The sequence below is a fragment of the Amblyomma mixtum genome, chromosome 1 (assembly GCF_055824585.1).
Source record: "Amblyomma mixtum isolate Tamu chromosome 1, ASM5582458v1, whole genome shotgun sequence".
In the NCBI taxonomy this organism is placed as follows: Eukaryota; Metazoa; Arthropoda; class Arachnida; order Ixodida; family Ixodidae; genus Amblyomma; species Amblyomma mixtum.
The window spans coordinates 1,432,508-1,460,417 of record NC_143012.1 but is presented as its reverse complement, the minus strand read 5'-3'; the positions used below and the strand labels follow the sequence as shown (position 1 = coordinate 1,460,417).

General features: G+C 47.9%; 2 protein-coding genes across 4 annotated transcripts in view; one reads left to right on the top strand and one right to left on the bottom strand.

The window, feature by feature from the left end:
- LOC149365216 (pyrokinin-1 receptor-like) overlaps window positions 1-27,910 on the top strand; it is a 215,677-nt gene that overhangs the window by 173,696 nt on the left and 14,071 nt on the right. Inside the window, exon 3 of one of the 3 annotated variants that reach the window (XM_089588364.1) lies at window positions 23,806-24,054. The exons of 1 other annotated variant lie outside the window; for it this stretch is intronic. In XM_089588364.1, the coding sequence (XP_089444490.1) occupies window positions 23,806-24,054 (249 nt within the window). Of the gene's footprint in view, window positions 1-23,805; window positions 24,358-27,910 lie in introns of those variants that run through there. One more of the 3 variants, XM_089588355.1, reaches the window with a different exon arrangement.
- Window positions 8,268-14,179, bottom strand: LOC149365217 (uncharacterized). The gene is made up of 2 exons (XM_089582676.1): window positions 13,645-14,179; window positions 8,268-8,338 (listed from the first exon to the last, which is right to left on the bottom strand). Exons 1-2 carry the CDS (start codon window positions 14,177-14,179, stop codon window positions 8,268-8,270), a joined length of 606 nt encoding a protein of 201 aa, XP_089438802.1.

The window sequence follows — 27,910 nt, the reverse complement described above, 5'->3', positions numbered from 1 at the left end:
TTGAAAAGAATTGAAAAGAATCCTTTGACGTAAAGGAGGTTTTAACGGGACGAGTAATTGCTGTTAAAATCATCCTGGGCGCAGTCATGCGGCTGGAGTATTAATAATAAAGCTAGGCTGGATTTGGTACAGCTGTTTTCTGTGTGTCATTTATATTTCCTGTTTCTGCCATGTACAAATAACAAGAGCCAGTTGATTTTTTAAGTGTAATAGCCCATCCGAACCGCCTGTACTGTATCGCCGGGCTATCGTAGCTTAGAATACACTTTACTGATGGCCATCACCAAATACTTCTGCGACATTAATTCCTCAATCGAGAAAATACGACGCTCCTTTCGCAAACTTTGTTATCAAGTGTGGTTGCATGCAGGCTAACGTCTTTATCGTTGGCTGCCATTATCCGAATCTCTCACACCAAGAAAGCAGTACAGACACAAATGTCAGGCTCTCGAATTAATATCCTCGGAATATATGCTGTATATACCACTAGAGGTTGGAAAGAAGGCTGCGTTAAGTATAAGCAAGCTCTTAAGGGAAGCACTTTCAAGGCAAGCGCGACTTGTCTGTCTCAGGCAGAAGCTTTTTATCAAACTAAAAACAAAATTGAAGCACCTTGTAGAGAGACTTTTGATATTTCGTGCACATGGCTCACGCTGTCCGGAAAAAGAAAATGAACAAAAACCAGCCGCAATCTCAACCGAGGGAACGCAGAAGAGACCGCATTCCAGCAGGGCACAAGCATGTAAAAACTGAATGCCAACAATACCACCAAAGCGAAGATGAATGGACGACTCGTCGAAAAGCAGCCAAGTCGTTATTCAAGCAAATCTCACGAGGCAGGAGTCCAAGCCTCGCGCCACGGCGAATTCTCTTTGCTGTACGCCATGTTGTCCGCTTGAACGGAGAATAAATTGTCCCACAAAGTGTCGTAGAAGTGCGTCCCCCGTGGTACAATGCTCAAACATGCATCGCGTTCTTTTTGCGCGTTTAAAACTGCGCCTCGCTTCCATCGACGGCGCCGAGACATAAAACGAGCGAGGTTCAACAGCAGCAGAACGACACAAATCTCAAGTCGCCCTCAGCTCAGTGAAGCTATATGCTACACCTCGCCGTCTTATCCACCCCTCTTCCGTCCCACGAGACTCCGCGCAGGAACCGGGTCGTTTGTCTTTGGCAAGGCTGTTTACCGGATCCTTTATCCGCACCGGCAGAGCACCCGCTCCATCAGCCCTCCTTTGCGCGCATTCCTCACTGATCCCAGTGGCACACTGCCGCGTCTACCGTGGCCTGCCCGCTCGAACGAGGGGAGGAGACGCGGAAAGCCTTGTCCTTTGATTTGCCGCCGAAGTTGTTGCCATGAAAACTGGTTTTCTGCATGCCCTGTAATGCGACACCGACTTCCAGGGGCTGGGACAAAACTGAAACTTACCCGTCACCATGGTGCCGATCCCGTACTTTCTGATCTCCTGCGGCAGTGAGCGCTCCACGTAGCCTATTCCTCGAAACGAAGCTTGTGCCTGAAACGTGTAAACAATATTACAAATATATATTAAATAGTGCTACAGGGCACACAGCAACGTCACATATTTACAAATGGTCAGAAATAACAGTATTCACAAGGAACCATAACAACCGTAAGAAAATAGAGCATAAGAAAGAACGCAGATGTTTTGCATACAAGACCAGTGCGGTTGCTTTTTCTCGCCGAGCGTGACATTCGCAAAACGAGTACGAAAAGTGGCTGTGTCCATATCTTTGACGTTAGTGTTCTGCCGAAAATCCGAAGCTACAGCACCTGTGGCGTAAACCTAGCATTCTCCTTCAGAGTCACAAAGACATAGGAGGGGACGCTGCACTTGCTAGAATACACGCCGGAGTTAGGGGCGGTCTGCGATTCACGCGGTGCTAGCACGGCAGTTGAGACGCGTGAGCGTCGCTCCAGAGCGCGACAAGCTACAGGCGTCGCCTGGCACTCGTGGATTCCACTGCGGTGCCATAAAAAGGTGTCCCCAAGTGTTGCAGCACTAACTACGCGTAGGCTTTGTGCCGGCTGAAATGGCAGTCGGTGACTGATGTGAGAAACCCTTGACTTCCAGATGCGGCATTAGCCAAAAAGGCTGCATCGGGCGGCTCTGTGCGTCGTAGTTAAAGCATCGATCCATTACTGTCGCTGGCCTGTAAACGTGGCTCGTGAAGCAGTGCAGAATTTCCCGCCATGTCGCATTTTCTACAGCGCACCTAAATGTTGATAAACGAAGGCCTTACACTGCCGCCGCTATGACCCCTTAATTGCTTTTCTTATCTAAAAGATTTTGCGAGTGAAATCAGTTATGATATATATGGCCTGTTTTTGATTTGTTACAAAGTTCTTTAATCCACAGATGCTCATTTAGGCTTGCATTTTCTGCGCCTAAAAGCATTCACCTTGAGAACTGCTACGGAGAACATAGATTATATTGGGACTGAAAAAAAGAAACGTGAAAAATGTGTCCCAGCCCGCACCACTAACTCTAACCGGCTAGTATAAATCTGCTCATCAATACAGTAAATTGCTGGGCTAGTTCATTCATAACGCGCAAAGGTGGAACCAGAGAAACCGACGCCGGACAAGAACAAGGAGGCACACACACAACACCGCTGGACTTAAGCTCTGCGTCTGTTTCGCTGGTTTCACCTTTGTGCAATTTGAAATCTGCTCTTCCATGCCCTGCTTAAAACACGCTCAGTGGTCGAAGTTGAGTTCAAATTCTTTGAGGCGTTTTTCCAGTTGCCAAAAAAAAAAAAAATTTTCCCCTAAGATTATATTACGCCAACAGCTTAAATACAAAAAAGTAATACGTTTGCAATATACGGTGGGCTATCTAAATTCTATTTTAAACATATTTTGTATTCATGAATCCACTAAAAATATCTACGAAATAAGTTCCTGAAGTTTCATGCTTGGTATTCGAAATATATTCTTAAAATATGCAAAAATAACTTACTCAAAGCATACTTCAAGCATTTTTCAAATACGTGAAAAAATATGTACCCAGTTTTAGCATCTTGACAGTGTATTATTTATTTATTTATTTTATTTATTTATGGCATACTGCACGCCGTGAGGCCCAAGCAGGAGTGAATACAGACAACACAAATTGAGCGATAATAGCAAAGTGCAAACAAAAAACGAGCAGCGCGAAATGACATGGAAAAGAAAAAGAAACTAACAAAACAAACTAAAAACAAACTAACAATGGTCACTTATCAGGTCAAGAGACCGTACACACGAAGCTGGTAAACTGTTCTAGTCACTGATGGTTTGCGGAAAGAAAGAGTGCTGAAATGAGTTAGTCTTTGCAAAGTACGGGGTCAGAGAAAGGGGGTGGGAGTGTCGGGTTTGTCTGGTGTTCTGTAGATTAAGATACGGCGAAGAATTAATTCCAAGCTTATGGTTAAATAACAAAAATAAGAATTTCAACCGAAGAAACTTGCGCCGGGACTGAAGGGTTGGTATGGAATTCGACAGCATTAATGCAGAGACGGAAGCAGTTCCATTGTATTGCGAAAACATGAATCGCACAGCTTTCCTTTGGATCCGCTCAAGTGCTTTTATGTTAGTGAGAGTATACGGGTCCCATACAATGCACGCATATTTCAATTTAGTCCTTATAAAGGTTTCATATGCTAGTCTTTTAACCTGAAGTGGTGAATCTTTTAGCTTATGGCGCAACAAGCAAAGTTTTCGTAAGGCAGACGAGCAAGTGTTAGAAATGTGAGTGTTCCAGCTTAAGTTGTTTGTTAATGTAACACCAAGATATTTATATTCAGTTACTTCGGTAATTTCTCCTGAACCCAGAAAAAAGGAGCGTTTCAACGGATTAAGTTTTCTTGTAACACGTAGTAGGACAGTCTTTTCAAAGTTAAGTTTCATGCCCCATCGATTACACAATGCGTGGATACTATTAAGAGACGTGTTTAGTATTGCCTGATCGTCAGCTGATCGGATCTCATTGAAAATAATAGTCATCAGCATAGATGCGAATCTGTACGGGTTCATCAACCACATCTACAATATCGTTACAATATATCAAAAACAACAGCGGCCCAAGCACACTGCCCTGAGGGACACCAGATGTGACCGGAAGAGCGCAAGAATCATCTCCATTAATAGTTACGTACTGTTTGCGTTGTATTAAGTACATCGATACCCAAGCAATAATAAAATCTGGCAGCCCTATCAGTTGAAGTTTCTCAATTTATTTATTATGGGGTACTAGGTCGAAAGCCTTGCTGAAATCCAAGAAAATTAAGTCTACCTGGCCAGCCCTATCCACGACGGAAGCAAGGAAGTGAAATATGGTGACTAACTGAGTTGTTGTAGAAAACCCTTTCCTGAAGCCGTGCTGGTGTTGCGGCAGAATGCAATTTTCTTGAAGAAATTTTGAAATGAGGTTAGACACAATGTGCTCCATGAACTTACAAGAAGAGCATAATATAGATATGGGGCGGTAGTTAGATAAAGAAAGTGGGTCACCCTTCTTTAGGATGGGCACCAAACGTGCAGTCTTCCAATCGTCAGGTATGGACGCAGTACTAATGGAAGCTTGAAATATAACTACGAAGAACTGGCTCAGTTTTTCAGCGTAACGGCGAAGGAACGCGCCAGGTATACCATCAGGTCCCGGTGAAGATTTAACTTTCAGTCGGAGCAGAATGTTCAGTACCCCCTAATGCGAAATCAAATCAGTGACATTCGGAGAATGAGACTGGAATGTTGAAAATGAAGGTTCAGCGGGCATGGAGAAAACGCTGTGAAAATATTGGTTAAAATGTTGTGCAATAATCTTTGGATTTGTGACTACTGCACCGCTATGAGATATTTGTTGCACATGCCTTTTGCTTTCCTTCATAAAGTTCCAGAAGTCTTGAGGATCCTCAGAAATGAAGTTCGGGAGAGTAGTGTTAAAATAAAGACTTTGCACGCATAATGGCGTCGGAAAGAGCTGCGCGAGCTTCGCTGAAAGCATGAGATGCGGTTCTTTTCTTATGTAAGCGTTTGGCCTTCCGTTTTAAATGTATTATATGCCTGTTCATCCAAGGCGTATGTTTGGCAGTTTTCTTTATTTTGTCAAGAACAAAATTACTCAAACAAAAGTGGCATTAATTCTTAAATTTGTTCCAAAGAACAGCAGCATCATCATGAGAGAAGTCAGCAAACTGAGAATCTAAGTAATCTAAAATGGCATCATCATCAGCTCGCTCAATATCTTTCACTGTTTTAACAACTGCATCATTTTTTCCAGATTTGGGAGCAAGTGCTAGGCAAACAGATCCTATTTTATGATCAGATAAGCCGGAATCCACAGACACTTCATAATCATCAAAAGCGCGATGAAGAAAAAATAAATCAAGAAAGAAAATAGACGAATTGCCTACTGACAATTTGAAGAAGATTATTCTCAAACATGATATCAAACATAGTATTGGAATCAATTGCAGAGTCGGCATTGGAAAGCAAACAGTTCCAGTCAATGCATGGAAAGTTGAAGTCTTCAACAACTATCATCTTATATTTGCTGTAATGTGCCATATGATCCCTTAGTTTTATTAGAAGATCAGGTGTCGACTCTGGTGGTCTATATATTGCATACAATAAGAGGATATGCCCAAATAGCTTAATCTTTAAGCAATAAAATTCTACGTCATCTAGGTCAGGAAGACGAACGGTTTCTATATCCGATTTTATTACTACAGTTACTACCCCCCCCCCCCCCCCCCTGGTGGGCCTGTCTTTACGATAAATTTTGAATGCTGGAGGAACAAGATCGTCGTTGCTGATTGCACTGTGCAACCAAGTTTCAGTAATGACGGTGATTTGTGGGCTATAGGACAAAAGAACTCCTTCAAGTTGGCTAGTCTTATTTACGATACTCCGGGCATTTATGTTAAGAATCCTAACATGCTTATCCTGAATGGGTCACGGGGAAGGTGCCTGGGGGGGGGGGGTTGAAATTAACTGTCGTTCTTGTTTTGTATCGTCCCAGATAAACACATCACCGTCAATGTGCAACTTGTCATGAACAAGAAACACTTTCCGGCCCTGCAATTTCTCGGATTTTGCACTCTGCCACAACATCTTCCGTCTTTTTAAAGGAGGCTGCGAGTAGTCGCTCTGGATGGAAATATTAGACCCTTTAAGTTTAAAAGTATACTTTCGTAAATATGAAATTAACGAACGGGCAGTCTTTTTAAACGTATATGTATGCAGTTTTAGCATTTCGTCAATGTATTCAAAGTGTACTTTCGTAAATATGAAATCAATTCATCCGAAGTATACTTCCATTCTAACAAACGGGCAGTCCTTTTAAACGTATTTGCAGCACACTTCTAGATGCCGTTGAGCAGTCGAGTGCTCGAAATAGCGTTTCGGAAAACGGCATTTGCGTGTTGTCAACGTGATTGAAGTGTACTTCCGTAAATACGCAATTAACTCGTCCAAAGAATACTTACATTCTAGCAAATTGGCAGTCCACCTTAGCATATATGCATCACACTTCAAGCTGTCGTTGAACAACGTAATGCTCGAAATCGAGTTTCCGAAATCCCATTTTGGTGTTGGCAATATATTTAAAGAGTACTTTCGTAAATACGCAATTAATCCGCACCAGTATACTTAAATTCTAACAAATGAACAGTCCGCGTAACCATATTTGCATTACACTTCAACCTACCCTGGAATAATCTAGGGCTCGAAATGACTTATCAGGAAAAGTGAAAACTCTCCCTTTCCTGTCGTCCGTTCGTTCGTTCAGCTGGCACATCGCGGTGCTTTCTCACGTTGCGTGGTGCCCTGTCACTTCTCGCTTGAGCCTTGCTGTTTCATTTCTGAGTATATCGGATTGTGCGCTCGTTTGATTTGTCGGCTGCTATGAGGAGTACCTTGTTCTCGATTATGTTTCTGCAGGCTTCTTGTGAAATAATCAATTTGGAGGGTGGAGGGGCGTCTTCGTCTAGTGATAGCTCCTGTTCCCCGCGGAACAAAGTAGCGAAAACCAAACCCCTTGTTCTCCAAACCTGAGCACACTCTATTCCAAGCCAAAGATGGAGGGCACACTTTCGTGAGCGCCCGCTCTTCTGACGACGTACTATTTGCACAGCTCAGGCAAATCTGAGCAGCACTGCCTTTTAGAAGCATGTGAACAAGGGGTCCGTTACGATATGCAATTGGAAAAGGTGTATTTTGCTGGGATAGTACGGTCGTCCACAGACCTGCCCAGAGCACTCGAGCGGAACGCTCTGTTGCGCATTTATGACAGCTGCCGTGCTCTGGCGCCTGTAGCTTTTAAAGACACGAAACACAATCCACTGGCAACGCGAGTGCGCGACGAGCCACTTGTAAACGACGCCAATACACTACCCGCTGCGTCGTTCGAGCGCTCTAGACAGGTGTGTGGACGACTGTACGTTCTGGGACTAGTACGTTTCTGGACTAAGAATACCTGTTTCAACGACGACACCGTTTACGCCACAGAAAATCACTCGCCCAAATTGGCAAAATAATATTTCTTCAAAGTAGGGGACAGAAAAAAAAATGCTTCGCTAAAGCCGCGTAGCACATTCTAGGACGGGTTCTGGTAGCAGCCTGCCGCATTATTTTCATCGGCCTCGGCCCAGGTTATATATGCGCTTTTAACATGGCGTTTATGTTTCCTTTTTCCTTCTGCGCTAGCGACATATTCGCCTGCCCTCTCGCGTTCTCGTGCGGCCGCATGAAGCAGCCGCTGCCCATAAGTCACGAGGTTTTGTTCTGTGGTGTCATTTGGTGGATTTCCCCCATTAACTAGTGCAGCACTACCGTCACCGAGAACATGGACTCCGATAAAAACGACAACGTCGCTTCGCCGCAGCGTCACAATACGTGCAAGAAAGCCAGCTTGGGTTAGAAAAAAAGGAAGAGGCACGGAAATCTCTAACGTGTGAAAAGAACTCGACGAACACTTTGGCGCGCACTCAAACGTCAGCAAGTATTAATGCCGTTGCGGCAACCTCTTTTGAAGTGATTTTTTCCACATCAATGCAAAGCTTCCTAATGGACTCAATAAAAGAAAGGAAATCAATGTGGATACGAAGATCTGCTCTTAAGTGTACAAAGAAACACACATTTTGCTCCACTTTCACCTTCAGCCGAATCTCCCAAAGTTCACAGCAGCTTGTGTTTTCCTCTGGGCCAAAGATAAGAGATAATTCAGCAGGCAGTAACTCAGTGCATCTTCATGAAATGCTCATCAGAACCTAGTTGCCCCAAAAGGGTATGACTCCCGCTCACATTTACACGGCAGCTTGCCATTTGAACTACCTGCAAATGCGTTCCTTTATCGTGCAACAGCACTGGGCTCTTTAATGAGGGGCACCAAGAAGGGCACTATAAATAGACTCGCTGTCCAGTAAGACCACTACCAGAAATTCGCACGACGTAGCTCTACCCGGAGCCTGTCCCAAACCTGAAAAGTTAAGAAGAGAAATTTTCTCCATATTTTGCAAGATCAACGTCATATTAAAATGTAATGAGACAAGGGCGGATTTCAGCCCAAGGCATCGCAACCTTCCTGCTCATCAACTTATTATGAAAGGCTTTTAGCTCCCGTTATCGGCGACCTTGAGGCGACGTCGAGCCAAAATCAAGAGCCATCATCCAGAAACCGATTTCCAGTCATCCAGCAACCGATTTGTCCTCATCCGGGAACCCATTTCCCGTCATTTCGGCACGGATTTCCCTTCGGCCGGAATCCGAAACGTGATCATCCGGGCACCGAACGAGATTTAACGAGACGAGTTCTCCGCTCTCTAAGGCCTCATATAGGACCGGCATACAAGCGCTGCTTGTAACTAATTTGAGGTTGTTCCAGTGTGAGAGGTGCGCTGCGCGGAACAAAGGCTTCTGCGCCGTCCCCAAGCATTGCGCCACGGTCCCAATCAAACTACTATTGATGCAGTCTATGGCCGACTGCATAGACTACGTGTCTTACTTCAGCCAGCATAGGCCACAGAATTATGCCAGAAATGACAAAGAAATGAAAACAAAGATTACAAAGATGGAAACCGAATAGAAGACAGAGACAGCTGACGAGGCAGAGCCGAAGCGATTGCTCCAGAGACGGACGGGAAGCGATTGCATCCATACGAAGCAGTGTAAAGTAATGTGTGGTGCGGTGTGCTGTGCTGAGCACTAGACCCATTTCAAGACTAGCTATACTCCGTTTCATACATAGCTGTCAACGCTGCCAAAGGTACGGAAGTAGTCCGCTGCAAAAAACAAGCAAAATGTATCCGTCCGCCTCGCGTCGTGGCTGAGTGGTACGAAGCGCGCGCCTGTGTGTTCATTTTACAAGATGCCAAGGTTCGACTCCCGGCTTGGCTGGTTTTTTTTTTCATTTATTTTTTTATTTTTATTAAAATAATCATTAGGTAGAAAGTCAAAACTGTCAAACTCTGATGCCTACCTTGAAAAATACAGCGCTCTTCACTTGCTTCGAAGGGAAAAGGCAGTGTAGTCTATTGGCGACGGACGTGATTGCGAAGTGCTTTTCTCGGGCAATGAGCGACATTTTAGCATGCGGCACACAAGGTGATCTTATTCCAGTAGAGAGACCTTCTTTCTTGAACCTCGCAACTGTCCGAGGGCTCACCCCGGTCACCTCGCCCACAGTTTCGAGAACTTCACGCGCAGTCTTCTCCGGGAAGCGCTTCCTTACGCTACAGTAAACGTTGACAATCACCTGCTTGCAGTCTTTGGAAATTTTCGGAGGTTTCAGCTTGGAGAATATACGAGCAGGAGATGTTTTTAAAGCTGCAGTGGGCGAAGAAAACAAGCGAGTAGGAGATAGCGGTGCCATTTTCGCATACTCGGAAACCGAAAGACAAAAGCAGACGACATCGCCGGCCAGCCTAGCTGCGAAAACCTGATACAGGAGGAGCGAAAAAAAAAACCAGAAAACTAAGGCACTCTGTTTTGAAGAACATTATTAAAGAAAAAGCAATCTTTTTGCAAAATAAAACACCATTATCATTATACTGCGATATTAACCAGCAATAACTTTAATTTTGAGTTCATTACTCGATTCACTTTCGAGGCACTACATTACGATGCGGACGAGGAGCGCGAACAGGCGCCGTAGCCTTGGCTGCGTTGACAGCTATGTATGAAACGGAGTATAGTACCATCTACAACCAATGTGCTATGCCCGTAACCATTTCAGGCTTACATCTACTGTCGATTACGAGAGAGGCGGTAAATTTTTTAATATCTTTATCATCATCAGCCAGGGCCTTTCTAATGCAGGACAAAGAGTTCTTATCTGATCCCGATTTAAACTCGTCCAACACCAGCCATAGAGAAAATTAAGTCATAAGTTGACATACTGACAACTTTGCGACCCCCAACTACACTTCCCTTCTCTTATTTGAAAATCTGTTTCCCTAAAGGAAAACTGAATGTCTACTGACCTCACAATGCTTCAACCCCCAGTTGATTACCCTACCATTTGCCCTTCCATAGCTCACCGCAGTTTTCTTAACGCAACGGCGAAGCCTTTGTTTTCTTGGTCGACCCCAAGTTTGGGATCTATACGGCAGGGCTGACCTTACCGTCATCATCATCAGCCTGACTACGTCCATTGCAGGACAAAGGGCTCTCCGATATCTTTAAATCGAACCCTCTTCTGTGCCAGCTGCGGCCACCTTATCCCCGCATATTTCTTAATCTCATCCACCCACCTAAATTTCTGCCCTTCCTTTACTCCTTTATCCAGTCCGTTACCCTTAACGACCATCTGTTATCGCACCTTCGCATTACATGCCCTGCCGAAGCCCATTTCTTCATCTTGATTTTGACTAGGATGTCGTTAACCCGCGCTTCTTCCCTGGTCCACTGTGCCCTCTTCCTGTCCCTTAACGGTACACCCATAATTTTCCTTTCCATAGCTCGCTGCGTAGTCCTCACTTTAATTTCAACCCTTTCCGTTAGCCTCGATCTTTCTCCCTAAAGGTGAGTACTGGTAAGATACAGCTGTTATACTTCCCTTTTGAGAGCTATTGGTAAACTGCCATTTACCATCTGAGAGAATCTGCGAAATGCGCTCCACCCCATTTTTATTCTTAGTTATTTCACTCTCGAGGCCCGGACCTTCGGCCACTGCTAAGTAGAGGTCTTCCCATAACTTCCACCGCCTCGCTATCAGTCGTAAACTGGTCTTCCTTTCCGAAACTGCAGAATATTGCTTTCGTTTCCTGCCTATTAATTTTTAGATCTGCTGTTCTGGTCTGCCTGCCTGAGTCATTGATCACGTTTTGCAATGCATATCTGACTGACATAGCACTTGTTTGTTATTTGCACAGAATCGCTACAGGGAAGTGCTTTGCCAGATGACTGGAAACTTGCTGATGTCCTGCCAGTGCACGAGCCGAGCCCCACAGTATCATTTCGTATTACCATCCGATATCGCTCACAAGTATCAGCTGTAAGGTACTTGAGCATATTTTCCTTACAAAGGTAATGAACCATTTCAATGCTTTTACGTTACTACCCCCCAGCAACACGGTTTCCGCACTGAATTTTCTTGTGCCACGCAAATGACCGAATTTACACATGATTTCTCTGGTGCCTAGACAAAGGATTCACCACTGACTCTTTAGATTTCTCAAAAAGCCCTTTATTTAGTCCCCCATTCTTTTCTGCTTTTGTCGATTTTGTTAGTGTTGTCGCGCTTTCCTCCCACTGTAATGCCACACGGCGCTGTGGGTGTAGTAATAAATAAATAAATAAATAAATAAATACAAGGTAATGTCCTCAGCAAAACGCAGCAAAGGTATTCCCGTATACATCAAGATTGTAGATTTTCCTTTCGAGGGATATCAGTAAGATGCTACTCAAAACTCAAAAATGCATCCAAATATACTCCCGTCCTCATTAATCGGCTCGTTCCTCATAGTCCGTACCTGTTGCCCATTCTTGGCGTAGGTAGCTATGCTTCCCAGGTACTTCAAGTTTCTCACTTCCATTTCCTCCCGACAGTCTCTCAGAGCGAACATCTGCCCTTACTGGCGGTACCCTACCACGCAAGCACACACTCCTCGAGAGACAACCCCGCGGAATTCCGAACTGTCGACCCTGCTCGCTACTCGGAAGCAAAACGGCTCCAACATTTCTGAGCGCGTGGCTAAGCGGGAGGGTGGTGCGGGTCCAGCAACCGCACACAAGCTCTCTGGTGCAACGTGCAGGCAGAAAGAAGGCTCTCGGTTGTGATAGGTGCAGGCAAACGGCACCCGCCGACTTTATTTCCGATTACTCTGACTGTGAGACCATGCCCTCTCTGAAAACCGTGCACTCTTCTCGAACCTAGCGCTAGCGTCAGCGGATAGGACGTTGAGTGTGTTATGCATTCTCGCACGCCAGAACGATTGCTGGCTGATAATCGTCTCGACTGCACATCCCTTCGACCACTCCAGTCGGGAAAGTCCCATAGGCGCCTTGAATTAAAATCGTCCAATCTGACCAACGCAAAACTCGGAAGTTAGCCGTCTGTCGCGCCACACACGGCAATCACACGAACTGGTCAGGTCTGCGCAAGACTCAGTTATGGTGAATGCCCGATAGGTGAATGCCAAAGCAATAGGTGACGCCTTATTAAGGCGAAATCCTTTAATGCCTCATGCTGTCGTTAGCAATCCGTGTCGGCAGCCGTGTCTCCGTCCGGGTCGGCAGCCGTGTCTCCGTCCGGGTCGGCAGCCGTGTCTCCGTCCGTGTCGGCAGCCGTGTCTCCGTCCGGGTCGGCAGCCGTGTCTCCGTCCAGGTCGGCAGCCGTGTCTCCGTCCGGGTCGGCAGCCGTGTCTCCGTCCGTGTCGGCAGCCGTCTCCGTCCGGGTCGGCAGCCGTGTCTCCGTCCGGGTCGGCACATGTGTCCGCGTTTAGACGGGTGTCCACCGAGATATGCGAGACAGTTACTGCATAATTTCCTTTCCTCAAATACAACTTTCAGTTTCTTCAGTACGGACCCTCTTTCTTCTCTCATTCCCACTCTCCCTTCCTGTATGGTGTGGTTCGGGTGTCCACCGAGATCACAGAGAATTTCCTGTCCTCAAAAAGCGTTGCGTTAAAAGGGCAAGGCATCGCGCTGAATGGGTGGTGGCGTTCCTCCCTTCCTGTATGGTACGGTTCGGGTGTCCACCCAGATGACAGATAATTACTGCGCCATTTCCTTTCCTCAAAAAGCGTTGCGTTCAAACTGTAAGGCATCGCGCCGAAGGTGTGGTGGCGTTTCTCCCTTCCCTTATAGTGCGGTTCGGGTGTCCAACGAGATGACAGAGAATTACTGCCCCATTTCCTTTCCTCAAAAAGTGTCGCGTTCAAAGGGCAAGGCAACGCGCCGAACGGGTGGTGGCGTTCCGTGGACTGCCTGGCAGCGCTACAACACGCTGTCGCGTTCCACTCCTAAAGGCGAAGGTTAAGCGTCGAAAATTAGCACTTAATTAGTATTTAGTCATTAATCGGTAATTAGTCACTAATAAGCGTTGCGTTCAAACTGTAAGGCATCGCGCCGAAGGGGTGGTGGCGTTTCTCCCTTCCCTTATGGTGCGGTTCGGGTGTCCACCGAGATGACAGAATTACTGCGCCATTTCCTTTCCTCAAAAAGCGTTGCGTTCAAATGGGAAGGCATCGCGCCGAAGGGGTGGTGGCGTTCCTCCCTTAATGTACGGTGCGGTTCGGGCGTCCACCGAGATGAGAGAGAATTACAGTAGAACGCCATGGCCTCGGCGAATTCCAATGTTCGCCGGGACACATAGCCGCTGCCGCTCCTCTTGCTTGCCTCAATAGCTTTCCGTTCGCGGGTGTAGCGGTCCCTCAAACGCTTCCAAAGCTTTAGGCAATCTTCAACTGAAACAAAAAGAAAAGCAAGGCAAGAACTACAGACAGTGATCGCGCACCAGAACCGGAGATGTTTCGACGCGAGTATGCAGCATGACGCACCTGTCGAGAGGCCTGCGTGCAAGCGGATCTGCTCCCAGGCATTGCTTCTGCGTTCTACGTCGCGGTAATCGATCCTTTTTGTATCGTAGACACAAGGATGCTGCTGCACGGCGTCCAAAAATCTCTCGACCCCGGAATCAGTGAGGTCCAGCATGGTCTCGTTGGAGGCGGCCATCTTGTGAGCAACGACGAGAGAGGGGAGGAGTGGCATGGGAGGCGCGCGCGGTGCATTCTGGGTGGGCGGCTTCGGCGCGCTCTCGGCGCGGCCCGCGCGAAATGCAGCCGGTTGCATTCCGCGCCGGGCGCCGTCAGACCGCGCCGAAAGCCGCCGAACACGCTGGCGGTCGGGCGCCATGGAGTATAAAGGGTCGCGTTTCGCCGACGTGACGTCGCCGTGCCGTGCCGTGCCGTGCGCGCGCTACGACGGAGTATAACCGCGCCTTAAGAGTGGAACGAACGCTGCCATGGAGTCCATAGAACGCCATCGCCCATTCGGTTCTACGCCTCGCTCGTCGGTAAATTGGTTTTTTAGGAAAGGAAATGTATCTGTCTCTCATATCTCGGTGGACACCGAAACCTCGCCGGAAGGGAAGGGAGGAGGATGGGAGTGAGCGAAGACACCGTATTCACTAGACGCGCCTTTGTTCATTCCAAACCATTGAGCTGGCATGGCGGAGTGGATAGCATGCTCGTCTCGCACACCGAAGACCAGGGTTCGATTCCCAAGCTCGACCAATTTGCTTCTCAATTTTATTTATTGATATGGCCTGACTAGAAAACTTAATTAAGCTGATTGGGTAACTAAGCAATTAACTAAGCTCAGTCCTACTTGGAGCATCACTATACGATCCCTTCAATTGGTTGCATGGTTACTAGCCAAAGTACAATTGGCCCCGTTTGAAATTTGCGCACTGTGACGTCACGACTGTTTCGACCAATTGAAAAGCGTGACATTCCTGTCGACAACTGCTGCTTACAACGATGAGACATTACAGGCTTCCGCCTAAAATGTTTACGGGCATAACGCGAAGCGTACGCGGACACGACGAGACGCAGGCCTGACAAGAATGTATATGCAGCGTGTTCGAAACTGTCTAAAGTGCGTAGAGGCGAAAGCGTTTTCCGCACCACTTTGCCTATGTGACACTGGTGATGTCACCACTGGATTACGTCACACATAATTGATGACGAAGTAATGACAAATTACTAATTAGTGACTAATGGCTGATTAATGACTAAATACAAATTAACTGCTAATTAATGACGCTTAATTTTCGCCTTTAGGAGTGTAACGCGACAGCGTGTTGTAGCGCTTACAGGCAGTCCACGGAACGCTACCACCCGTTCTGCGCAATGCCTTGTCCTTTGAACGCGACGCTTTTTGAGGGAAGGAAATTACGCAGTAATTCTCTGTCATCTCGGTGGACACCTGAACCGCACCGTACAGGAAGGGAGGAAAGCCACCACCCGTTCGGCGTGAAGCTACCGGCGCTTGTATGCCGGTCCTGTAGTGGGGCTTAGAGAGTCTCGTTAAATGTCGTACGGTGCCCGGATGTTCTCGTTTCAGTGCCCGGATGAGTGGAATTTATGTCCGGATGTTGGCTCTCGGTCTCGGCGTGACGTCAGCACACTGCCGACAACGGGAGCTAAAAGCACTTCATGCTTTAAAAAAATGTCGTCCGGAAAGATTTTATATTGGACAGCAAGACGGTTTCAGTCCCCTGTCAGTAGCTTGGAGGTGCTGCATTTTTGCTTTCGCAACCTACCAGGCTTAACCAAAGCTAAGCCCCCGCCAATTTTTTTTTTCTGTAGCTTGGCTTGCTTCATGGATCGGAACAGCTTGAGATTTTGTTAGCGTGGTTTTTTTAATTTGCACCTTGACTTAATGACGGTGGCGGTGAAAATACTCAACAACAAAGTGAGCCCACAGGCTACGGTGCAAAGCGGCAAATTTTTCAGTTACGACGGTTTGGATAATGCGTGATGACGTTTATGCTTCTTTTTTTAATGGTTTTACTGGGGGTTTAAGGTCCCAAAGCAACTAAGACTACGACGACATTTATCAGGCTGTATATGAGGCTGTATTTATTCGCACACAGCCAGGTTCATCGATGCAGGTGATGGTAAGAAAAAAACAGAAAAAAACAGCACTTTAATGAAAACAGAGTGCAGATAGAGATTCATCAAAATTATTAACTTTTTATTTTGTTTTTCTTTATTTTACTGTTGCTGTGACAGAGTTCCACGCACCTTTCATGTGCCGCTATAAAAGCCCTCCTCCTTCACGACCAAAGCACAGACGGCGTAATTGCGCTTTTAATGTTAATGTTCGCTTTGCAGGCGGACGAAGCTATTACCAGCGCGTAGGTCCGTGATGCCACCATTACGGCGAACGCGATGCTTATCAGCCCAGACCGTCAGCACAGCGACCTTTTCATTCACAGCGGACGCAGGCGCGCCGGCTAACGATGCCGTTCACCAAACCAGCCGCAGCTCTGGTTGTCGCTGTTAAACGTTGAGTCTACGCAGCTCTGGCCACCAAACCATCCCACTACCACGCGATAAAACCGAGACAAAAGCAAAAGTTAGCGCTAAACGGAGGGGAAAAAAGGGCCACTGCGCGTAATGCAACTACAGGTGATGAAAACGTAAACATAACTTTGGAATATGCTGACGTATAGCAGAAGCGGCGCAGCCAGAAAGCGCGAAGACATTATGGTGTCGTTGAGTACAAAGTCAGCACCGTCGCATCTGGTCGTGATAAAGAAGTGTCGACGACCTCGTTTCGTTTGAGGCACCACGCCGAGCTTCTGAGGCTTGAAGCAAACAAACAAAACCGCCGCTGTCGATGGACTCGCTCCCTGACTTCATGCGAGTTTCCTGATTCGAGGAAGGAGCCAGGGCAGCTGCGTTTTCACTACGACCGAAAGCTCGAAACGAGAAAGAAGAATAGGCAGAAAAATTAAAGACAGAACGAAGCGTTTCAAAGATGTTTCGAGGAATACCGAGCGCCTGCGCGCAAGGAGTCGCCCGGCACCGAGAAACCCCATCGCCGCCAACCATCCCACTCTCCGGGACGTGAATGAAGATAAGAAAATATGGCACACACTCAGGACGCAAGCAGACGACGATGAGGATTCGGCTGGTGGTGGTAAACACATTTTTCTTCCGGGAATGCACGTGCCCGGGTCTCCATCCTCGAACCCAACTCTTGACGACGTTGTCTTTTGGTTTTCCACTCGGTGTCGCCGCCTTCCTGGCTCTCGTCATTTTTAATCCCCGAGCATCATCCTTGTGAGCTCGGCTGCTCCTCTCATATTTCTTCCCTCGAGGTGCCTAGACTTACTCTTTCTGAGCCTAACGACATACAATGAGCATCCTCCTTTCGTGGCTTCTTGTTGTTGTCTTTTATACTGCTGCTGCCGCCTTCTTCTTGAGAGCATGTGCTGAAGGCTAACTCTAATGCGCGGATGCTGCTGTAACAACGGAAGCGCTGGGGCAGCCAAGCTCAGTGCTCGCCTAATGAACGTAGAATAAGCGATCACAGCGACCAAGGCAATGAGCAAAACGGCGGCGCAAATGATTCACTAACTGTCAAGACGAAGACGAATGGCCAGCGCCTTTTCGTTCGCGCAGACTATGCAGCCCTTTGTTGGGGATGAAGTCGGGGAAGTCGAACGCCTTTTCGTTGTAGTTGAGCGAAAGGGAGCTGATGCACAAGCAAAACGAGCGGGACGACGCTGTTTCGAGCCAAGCCAGCGTTCAGACCTCCGCTCAGCACACGCAGTTCATGCTGAGCGTTTACGACCGCTTTCCCCCTGAAACAGCATCGCAGAAAAATTGCAACGTGAGTGTGTACGCTCTTAAAACGTGCAGAATTGCAACAGGAAAGCAAAGTTCTGCTTTTGAAATATCACTCTGTGTCCCGGGCATTGCTTACCGTGCAAAGACGCTTTTGGGTTTTTCAGGAAACGAAATGGCGCAGTATCTCTTACATACCTCGGTCATTCGCTAATTTCCTCTTCAGTGGAATTATTAAGACGCTGAAAACGGTAGGCTGGGAGTATAAAAAGAAAATTCATCCGAAAACGAGCAACTACAGTGACTTGCTGATGGTCTCGCTGGAAGTTTCGTCGAATAGTGGACGCTTCTAAAGGCAACACATCATTAAGAAACTGTAGGCTGATTTTAACGATAACAAACTTTTTGCTGTCATCTTTAGCGCGCCAGTCATAAACTTTGTTTTCAGCCACACTATGGATGAATTGGTTTTAATGTGCGAAATAAGTAAAACATTGCTCAGGATGTTTGAAAAACATGTGCATTTCTGCCATATTTATGCTGTCTTTGACGCATTTCATAACCGGTGGTTCATTCATTGATATTATTATTAAAACCAGGCGCCTTTTCAGTACCTCTAATTGACAGCCGTCAGTACAAAAGAAATAAGTTTTAATTCAATTACTGTCGGCAATGCCGTTTACTTCAGAGGAAATATCAACCCAGCAGGAACATTCGCACTTTTTGCGCACTTTTTGCGCCCCAGTACACCTGAACCTCGCCGTAACGGGAAAGGAGAAAGATGGGAGTGAACGAAGACACCGTATTCAGTAGGCGCGCCTTTGTTCATTCCAAACCATCGAGCTGGCATGGCGCAGTGGTTAGCGTGCTGGTCTCGAACTCCGGTGACCCTGGTTCGATTCCCCAACTCGACCAATTTCCTACTCTATTTTATTTATTTGTCTGGTCTGACTGGAAAGGTTAATTAGGCTAATTGGTTAATGAACTAATTAACTAAACTTAGTTCCACTTACTTGAAGCATCACTATACCATCCCTTTAATTGGTTGCATGGTTACTAGCCAGAGTACAATTGCCCCGTTTGAAATTCGCGCACTGTGACGTCACGAGCATTTCGACCAATTGAAAAGCCTGACGTTTCTGTCAACTCCTGCTTACAACGATGAGGCATTAAAGGCTTCCGCCTTAAGTCGCTGTTGGTAAATGTTGGACGACACTCTTCATTTGTTGTGTTTTGTCCCCTCTGGGACAGTGGACACCTTAGTCGCGCTTTAAGCTAAGAAACCGATGGAGCGGGAACTTTGTAAGCAGATGAAAGGCGCATAACTGCCCCCTTGGAACAGTGGACACCTCAGCCGTGATTTAAGCTACGTGACGGTAGTGACAGATGTGCGCTGCATGCGTTGGCATTGACAACGTTGCGCCAGAAGCGCGGTACAAAAGCCATGGGCCGTCGGCGTTCATTGTATTCATTGGCTTATGGTTTATGGTAAACCATATTCATTGGCATTGGCGTTGACAACGTTTGAGACTCCGATGATTTTAAGGGCAGGAAGTGCGCATAACTGGCTCCCTGGATCAGTGGACGCCTGAATCGCGCTAATAAGTACGTGGGGTGATGAGAGAGAGAGATGTTGGTGCATGCGTTAGGGCTAACAACGTAGTGGCAGACACGATCCACTGCAGCAATAGGCCGCAGCGTTCAGTGGGTGAGCAGTGGGTGTGTGTCCTTTCTTGTTCAGTTCAGTTCAGTTTTATTCCTTAAAGGTCCCCTTTTCAGGGGTGTTACATAAGGGGTGGGAATACACTTGAAAATGTGAAAAAACAGCAATGATTAACATTGAAGATGATCTGTTACACGCGATTGAAAAACAGATGGCGAAGCGAGGACTACGATGTCATAGGGAAGGCCGTTTCAGTCTGAAGTTGTTCGAGAAAAGAGCGATGCAGAAAAAGTAGTAGTGTGCGATGGTGGGCGTGCAACTTGCAGTGGGTGACTGGTGCGGTGAGATATGCGTACTGCGGCTGTGATGTACGGTGCTTGATTCAGGGAAGAATAAAAAAAAACTTGTGAAAAAGAGCGAGGCTAGCGATGCGGCGACGAAATGAAAGGAGTGGCAATCCGGATTTCACTTCCAAAGTTGAAACACTGGTGTCGTACGAGTATGAGGAATGAATGAATCGGACGGCACGATTTTGAACAGATTCCAATGCAGTGATTAGATATACTTGATGTGGGTTCCAGATGGCACATGCATATTCTAACTTTGGTCTTACCAATGATTTGTACCTCAGGTGGGGCAAGACGGAGGTGACGCTTCAGGAAACCTAGTGTTTTATTTGATGCTGAAATTATGTTACTAATATGAGCGCGCCATGAGAGATCAGGAGAGACAGTGATTCCCAGATATTTATACGATTATGTTAGCTCAATCGGTGTATTAGAAACAGAGTAATAAAAGCGATAAGGGTTACGACGACGAGAAAAAGACATAAGTTTGCATTTAGTAGGATTAAGGGACATCAACCAATTATTGCACCAGTTTAATACACTGTTAAGATCTGCCTGAAGGGTGTGTTGGTCATCACGATTGTGAATGGTACGGTAAATGACACAATCATCGGCGAACATTCTAATGTTGCAGGAAACATGCATGGGCAAGTCGTTAATATATATTAAGAATAGAAGGGGACCAAGAACAGACGCTTGTGGGACACAGGATGTTACTGGGACGGACTTAGACAGGTGGCCGTTAACATAGACAGACTGCGAACGATTAGTTAAAAATTCTTCAATCCATTTTAAAATATTAGCGTGTAGGTTGAGCTGCGAAAGTTTTAGTAATAGTAGGCGGTGAGGGACCTTGTCAAAGGCTTTCGCAAAATCTAGAGAAATGGCATCGGTCTGCATGTTACGGTCGAGATTAGCATGTAAGTCATGAAGGAAGATTGCTAGTTGGGTTTCGCATGAGAGACCCTTGCGAAATCCGTGTTGTGAAGGATGGAAAAATTCGTTTGCGTCAAGGAAGCTGATGATTTGTGAGTATATGACGTGCTCCATTATTTTACACGGTACGCTAGTTACGGAAATGGGGCGGTAATTCAAAGGTGAGTCTCTGTTACCCGATTTGTAGCCTGGAACGACCTTGCCCTGTTTCCAGTCAGCTGGAATGATCCCTGAAGACAGTGACTGTGAAAAAAGAAGACATATATAGGCTGCACAAATAGTGTTCACATTCTTCAAAAGTTTTGGATTAGGCCTGTACCAGCTGCAGACGACAGTTTCATATTATGAATTATGGATGAGATGCCTTCTTCGCTAAAGGTGATTGCCGGCATGAATGATTCCAAGTTAAAGGATGATAAGTGACGAGGCGCGTCAAACTCGGTGGTGAAGACAGTTGCGAATGCATTGTTAAAAACATCTGCACAGTCGTTATCAGCAATAGGTTCATGAAAGTCATTCGTTAACGCAATATGGGAACGGTGCGTAGGATTTAGGACCTGCCAAAAATGCTTTGGGTTGCTTATTAGTAGGTTTGGTAAGTCGTGGTGATAAAATGAGTGCTTGGCATCACGAACGGAGTGTAAGTATAATTTTTCGATTTCGTAATATTTTTCCCATGCGGCAGGCGTGTCGATGCGTTTGGAGGAGCGAAAAAATCGTCCTTGTACTTTTCCTGCTCTATTTTTGTTGACATGTGTTACCAACAAGCCCAAGCTGCCACCTTAATAGGTGAGCAAACTCTCGCGATCAATTATTAACTTTCATCTGCCAGTGTAGCAGGGTGGGCGCACTGCCTATTTATTGTCCGAAACGCTCTCAACGTTGCAGACGCCAAGCCGCTTATAGTTGCCCGATACGTCCAGCTTTCGCTCTCTAACCAGGTACAGCAGTAGTCAAAGTGTAGCTAATATTTTAGAGCGCAGCTCTTTGGCGCCCGTTTCTGTGTTTCGCGGCGTCGCCGTAGCCGTTGTCCGTTGTAACCAGCAGTAGACACCTTAGTCGCGCTTTAAGCTGCGAAACCAATGAAGCGGGAGTTTGGAAAGCAGAGGGTAAAATTGGCAAATTGGTTTTTGATGAAAGGAAATGGCGCAGTATCTGTCGCACACATCTCGGTGGACACCGAGGTGCATAACCGCCCTCTCAGAACACTGCACATATCTATCGTGCTATAAGCTACGTGGCGGTAGTGAGAGATGTGGGCTGCATGCGTTGGCATTGACAACGTTGTGCCACAAACGCGGCCGTCGGCGTTCGTTGTGTTCATTGGCGTTGGCGTTGACATTTCACACTCCGATCATTTTATGCAAAGGAAGTGCGCATAACTGGCTCCCTGGGTCAGAGGACGCCTGAGTCACACTCATAGGTGCATGGGGTGATGAGAGAGAGATGTGGGCTGCATGCGTTAGCGCTGAGAACGGTGAGCGAACTCTCGTGATCAACCATTAACTGACAGCTGCCAGGGTGGCAGGGTGGGTGGCGACTTTAATATAGATATAATGGTTTATGGTTTATGGGGTTTAATGTCCCAAAACGACTAAGGCTATGACAGACGCCGTAGTGGAGGGCTCCGGAAATTTCGACCACCTGGTGTTCTTTAACGTGCACTGACATCGCACAGTACACGGGCCTCTAGAATTTCTCCTCCAAAGAAATTCAACCGCCGCTGCCGGGATCGAGCCCGCGTCTTTCGGGTCAGCAGCCGAGCACCATAACCACTGAGCCACCGCGGCGGCTTCAATATAGATATAAAGACAAACAGGAATTTCTTACCACCGTTATGCGGGGGAACATCCCGTTCCTCTCGCTCGTAACGCTTCCCACGGCTGTGATAACCTCACGAATTACTTGCATAGCCCTCGTCTTTCAGAACCAGGCATTGATTGGTGCAGCAGGTCGAGCATGTATCCATCTATTTCTCCGTCCACAAAGCTTCCTTCATGAAAATCAAGAACTGTTAGTGGAGTGTTTCTTGAAGAAGGAATATGTGTGAAAATAACAAGTTGTCAGTAATTGTATACATGCATGTCTTGCTCGAATCCTCTGCCTCAGTCTATCGAAAAGCTGAATCAGATGACGAGCTGCGCTCCAATTTCGCATTAGGAAGTAACGTAATCGTTGGCAATTTTTTTTTTCCACGTGAGCCAAGGTCACCCTCATTCAACGTCCCCTCTATTTCTTCTCGCTTTGTCCCGCGTCACGTGGCAGACTTCAGAGGCAACACACCACCACAACACACACACGCCGCCGTTTTTCACGTTATGATGCTAATAGTAGTGTTTTCGCACTAAAAAACAGACATAATCTGCGCTGCCGCAGTTGCATTTACAAGTAGGGCAAAGCGACAAAACTGGAAAGACCGTTTGGATGTGGGGTAGTTGTTAAGGCATTAGTCGGTTGAACGTCTTGCGCAGCGCTCTAAGAACCATATAATGAAAACGCAGAAAACATTTCAGCGCAAACTAGCAACTCATTTTGAAACACACACACACACACACACACACACACACACACACACACACACACACACACACACACACACACACACACACACACACACACACACACACACACACACACACACACACACACACACACACACACACACACACACACACGCGCGCGCGCGCACGCACGCACGCACGCACACACAAAAATAGGAACGAATGCGCACGTATTTGTCTGGCATTCTTTGTTTTTCTTCCTCTGTGAAGCATTCTCACCTTAAAGGCATACAGCATTTAATAAACATGGATTATATGGCTGTTTCTGGCCACGCGTTTGTTTGGCAGCAGAAGAGCGCATTTAGGAATGGGAATTCTCCTGCATAATGACATAGACTTGCGGCGTCAAGACAGCAAAGGACTCCGTGGTTCCCCTATTGTAAAATGAATAGCAGGGCGATATGAGTTTTCAGTGAAAGTGGCTTCTCTTTCGTTGCAATGAATCGGTGTCCCCAGTTGAAGATAACGTATTCTCGCTCTGTGTCTATCCCAGTCGCCGTGGTGGTGGCGTTCTTCATCTGCTGGGCCCCGTTCCACGCGCAGCGACTCATGGCCGTCTACGCCAAGGTGCCCACGCCGGCGCTCGAGATCGCCTTCAATCTGCTCACGTACGTCTCGGGCGTCACGTACTACGTAAGCGCCACCATCAACCCCATCCTGTACAGCATCATGTCCCTCAAGTTCCGCCAGGCGTTCCGGGACACGCTCATGCGCTGCTGCGGCCGCCGAGCCGCACGCCACGGTAAGTCGTCGGTCGTATCCTTCCCGTCCGGCTTGCGCTCCACCTTCCGCTCGTCGCTCGCCTTCGAGACATCCGACTTCACGCTTCTGACGGACGGCCCGCCCTACACCGTCGAGGCCCTGCTCGCTCATCGGGCGCGAAGCGTCGTCGTCTCGATCGACGAGTGCAGTGAGCCAGGTACTAGCAGCCGCAAGGCCAGTTCTATATCCAACAGCAGCCTCCAGATGGTGCCCAGGGACGCCCTCTCTGATCAGATGGTCGAGCAGGGTAGCTGTGCTTGACTGCGTAGCCACACACTCAATCTTCCGGTGTCCGACTTGTCTATCACTCCGCTTGGTTCGATCTCGAACCCCTCCTCCCAGAGAGTCCTTTTGCCATCCAGTACTGACGACACATCTGGACGTCGGATTACCATTGAATCGACGTCCTTGCGGCTGTAGTCTCTCTGTTCACAGCGGATAATCTCGCAAGCCTCTAGCAAGTCTCTGCAGTCTTTCTTGACGCCAGCTAGCTCAGGACAACCATGGCGGGTTCCTGATAGCGCTCAGGCGGGACTACCGGGACTACCTTGTCTTGAGGCTTGAAGTCTCGGACGGCTCGACCAGCTTTGCTTCTTTTGCAGACGACACCTCCGGCGTAGCGTTAGTGGCTTTCCAACTCCGTGCCCGGACGCCGGTTCTTTCTTGACTCCTCCCGCGCAAAGCTCCTTCCCGTCGCGATGACTTCTCAATTTGTCTTCACCAGGCTTCGACAGCTTATCATAAGAAGTAATCTTGCGAGGGCTCGAGCTTCTTTTTCGTTGAACTGCAGACGCAAGGCCAGTTTGAGCATTTAGGTTCTCCTTCTGTCACGAATATTTGATAGCACTGGTGATTACTATGCTGCCAGAGAACTATAGAAACATCATTTTGCTCGCAGGGCAAAAAAGACGGCACGGAAGACGAAGGCAAAGACGAACGAGCGCTGACTATCGACTGGGTTTAAGGGAGAATACAACACATATATACAGGCTCTGTTCTGAAAGTAATAGGACTGGTTTTTTCCTGGGCGAACGGGCGGACGAGAGGTGGTCTGCGCGTGCAGGATCGTTGAAGGGGGATATTAGGAATGCTGGGGAAAATCGGCAGTCGGCTCACGGCCGTTGAAAAGAGCAGGTCGCTTGTACTGTGAACCCCAGTCGAAACGTCTCGTCACGCATATTCATGGAGCGTTTACTGGATCAGCGATACGCGATCAAATTTTGTGTAAATTTTGGTAAAACGGGTGTTGTGTCCCCTTATCGCTTTTGTGTGTGTGCGACTCCTCCTAACGACCCCTCGCATCCTCCTCCTAACGACCACTCGCATCCTCCTCCTAACGACCACTTGCCCTTCGTCGCACGCTGTCGCCAGATGCCCCCCCATGGTGCGCCCCCGCACCCTCCTCCTGTTCTGGGAAGCCACTCCCTCCCGTGGACGCTTCTCCGCTCCCTCCTTTCTTCGGGCGGCCAGTTCGGCTCCTGCCTCGGTCGACGCTGGTCGCACCCTCATCAGCTTTAAATAAACAAAGTCTTAAAGTACCGTGTGCGTCTTTCGCTGCATTGAACACAGCGACCGGACACGACAGTGGCGACGAGAAAGTGGATTCGACCCGCGCTACGCAACGCTATTGACAAGCCATGGCTACGCGAGGGTTTCCCAATCAGATACCAGAATTCAACGGCTCATCGTGGTCATCGTGGGTTGGACGCCTTCAGTTCTACTTTGAAGCTAACAACATCACAGACCCAGCCTTGAAGAGGGCCAACCTGCTGACGCTGTGCGGGGAGCAGACCTACGATACTGTCTGCGCCCTTATTCAGCCAAGCACACCAGCGGCAGTGTCTTACGACGACATCGTAAAAGCGCTGCAAAAGCACTACGACCCAAGGCCATCAGAGGTCTACAGCCGGGCTCGCTTCCAACGACGAGATCAACTGGGAGGAGAAACTGTGAGCGCCTACGTAGCCGCGCTCAAGAAGCTCGCTGCCGACTGCAATTTTGGAACGCTGTCGACAACAGCTACCGGGCAGGAGGGAGACGCAGCTTCTTCTGCTAACACCACCATGCTTCCCTTGGACGTGATGTTACGCGACAGATTTGTGTGCGGACTGAGTGACGAGTCACTGCAGCAGCGCCTGTTCGCTGAGAAGGACCTCACATTCAGCAAAGCTTACGACATCGCCGTTCGAGCGGAGAGCGCCGGTCACCAGCAGAGAGGGATTCGCCGGAACACCGAGCCGGTACACCAGACAAGCAACCAGGTGCGCAAGCCTTCTGTTGTTGTAAAATCGGTCAAAAAGGCACAACGCTGCTGGCGGTGTGACGACCAACACAACCCCCAGGGATGTCGATTCCAGTCAGCCACGTGTAATTTTTGCCACAAGCGAGGGCATATCGAAAGAGCATGCATTACGAAACGGAGACTTGCCAAGATAAAGTCACTTTCCCAGCCTAATCACAGCGTCAACGCCTCAGAGAATACGCCGCTATCTGATCTCCATGGAACAACATCAGCAACACCATCTGTGTTGTACGACCTGAACACCATGAATCTCGGCACGCGACCGAAGATTTTTACAGAAGTAAGCGTACATCACCAGCTGATTAAGTTCGAGGTGGACTCCGGCGCAGCCTGTACTCTGATCAGTGAGGACACGTTCCGAACTTCATGGCCATCTGACGCACCCGCCCTGCAACAAGACGACACGCACCTGCGAACGTGGTCAGGACAGAATCTGCCACTATTGGGCTCTGCCAACGTGCAGGTTAACTACAACGGCCAGACCCATACGCTACCTCTGCTTGTTGTGAAGGGCACAGGATCAAGCCTTCTAGGGAGAAACTGGTTTTCTCCACTAGGCGTGATGATATGCGGCATACACCAGACGCCGAGCCAGAACATGGTTGGTAAACATCAAAACGCCGATGCGCTAAGCCGTCTGCCACTAGACGCAACTGTTGACGAACCATTTCCACCAGGAGACGTTCTGATGTTCGAAGCACTGCCAGAACCTCCGCTTACAGCAGGCACAGTTGCAGCATCTACGCAGAAGTGCGCAGCTCTCCGGCTAGTTTACACAGCTGTTCAACAAGGCAACGTGCATAAACTCAAAGGGGACAACTTCGACGCTTACCGCAGGCGAGCTACAGAGTTGAGCACCCATCGCGGCTGCATCATATTTGGGTCCCGAGTTGTGATGCCGAGAGAACTACGCGCACAAGCTATGTCTCTCATCCACGCCGGACATCGGGGCATCGTTGCAATGAAAAAGTGTGCCCGAAGCTACATGTGGTGGCCTGGAATTGACAACGACATCGAAACAGTGGTGCGAGAATGCAAGCCTTGCCAGAGCAGCCGGAGCGCCCCGCCGAAAGCTCCTGTCCCAGAATGGGAAAAGCCAGACACACCATGGCACACACTGCACATTGATTTTGCAGGACCAATTGAGGGCTGCACTTTCCTTGTGGTCGTAGATGCCTACACAAAGTGGCTTGAGATAAGGCAAATGGGACAGACGACTTCGGCAGCAGTCATTGACAACCTCCGATCACTATTTGCAACGTTCGGCCTGCCGCGCAAGGTAGTGTCGGACAACGGAACACCGTTTGTGTCTGCGGAGATCCTCAAGTTTTATCGCGACAACGGGATCTCATCAGTTACATCGGCCCCCTACCACCCAGCGACAAACGGACAAGCCGAGCGCTACGTAGCCGAGCTAAAACGCGCCCTTGAAAGAGATCAGACAGGCTCGCTGCAGCGCCGCCTTGCGCGCTTTCTTTTCAAGCAGCACACGACGGTTCAGAGCACAACAGGCGAGACCCCCTCGAAAATGATG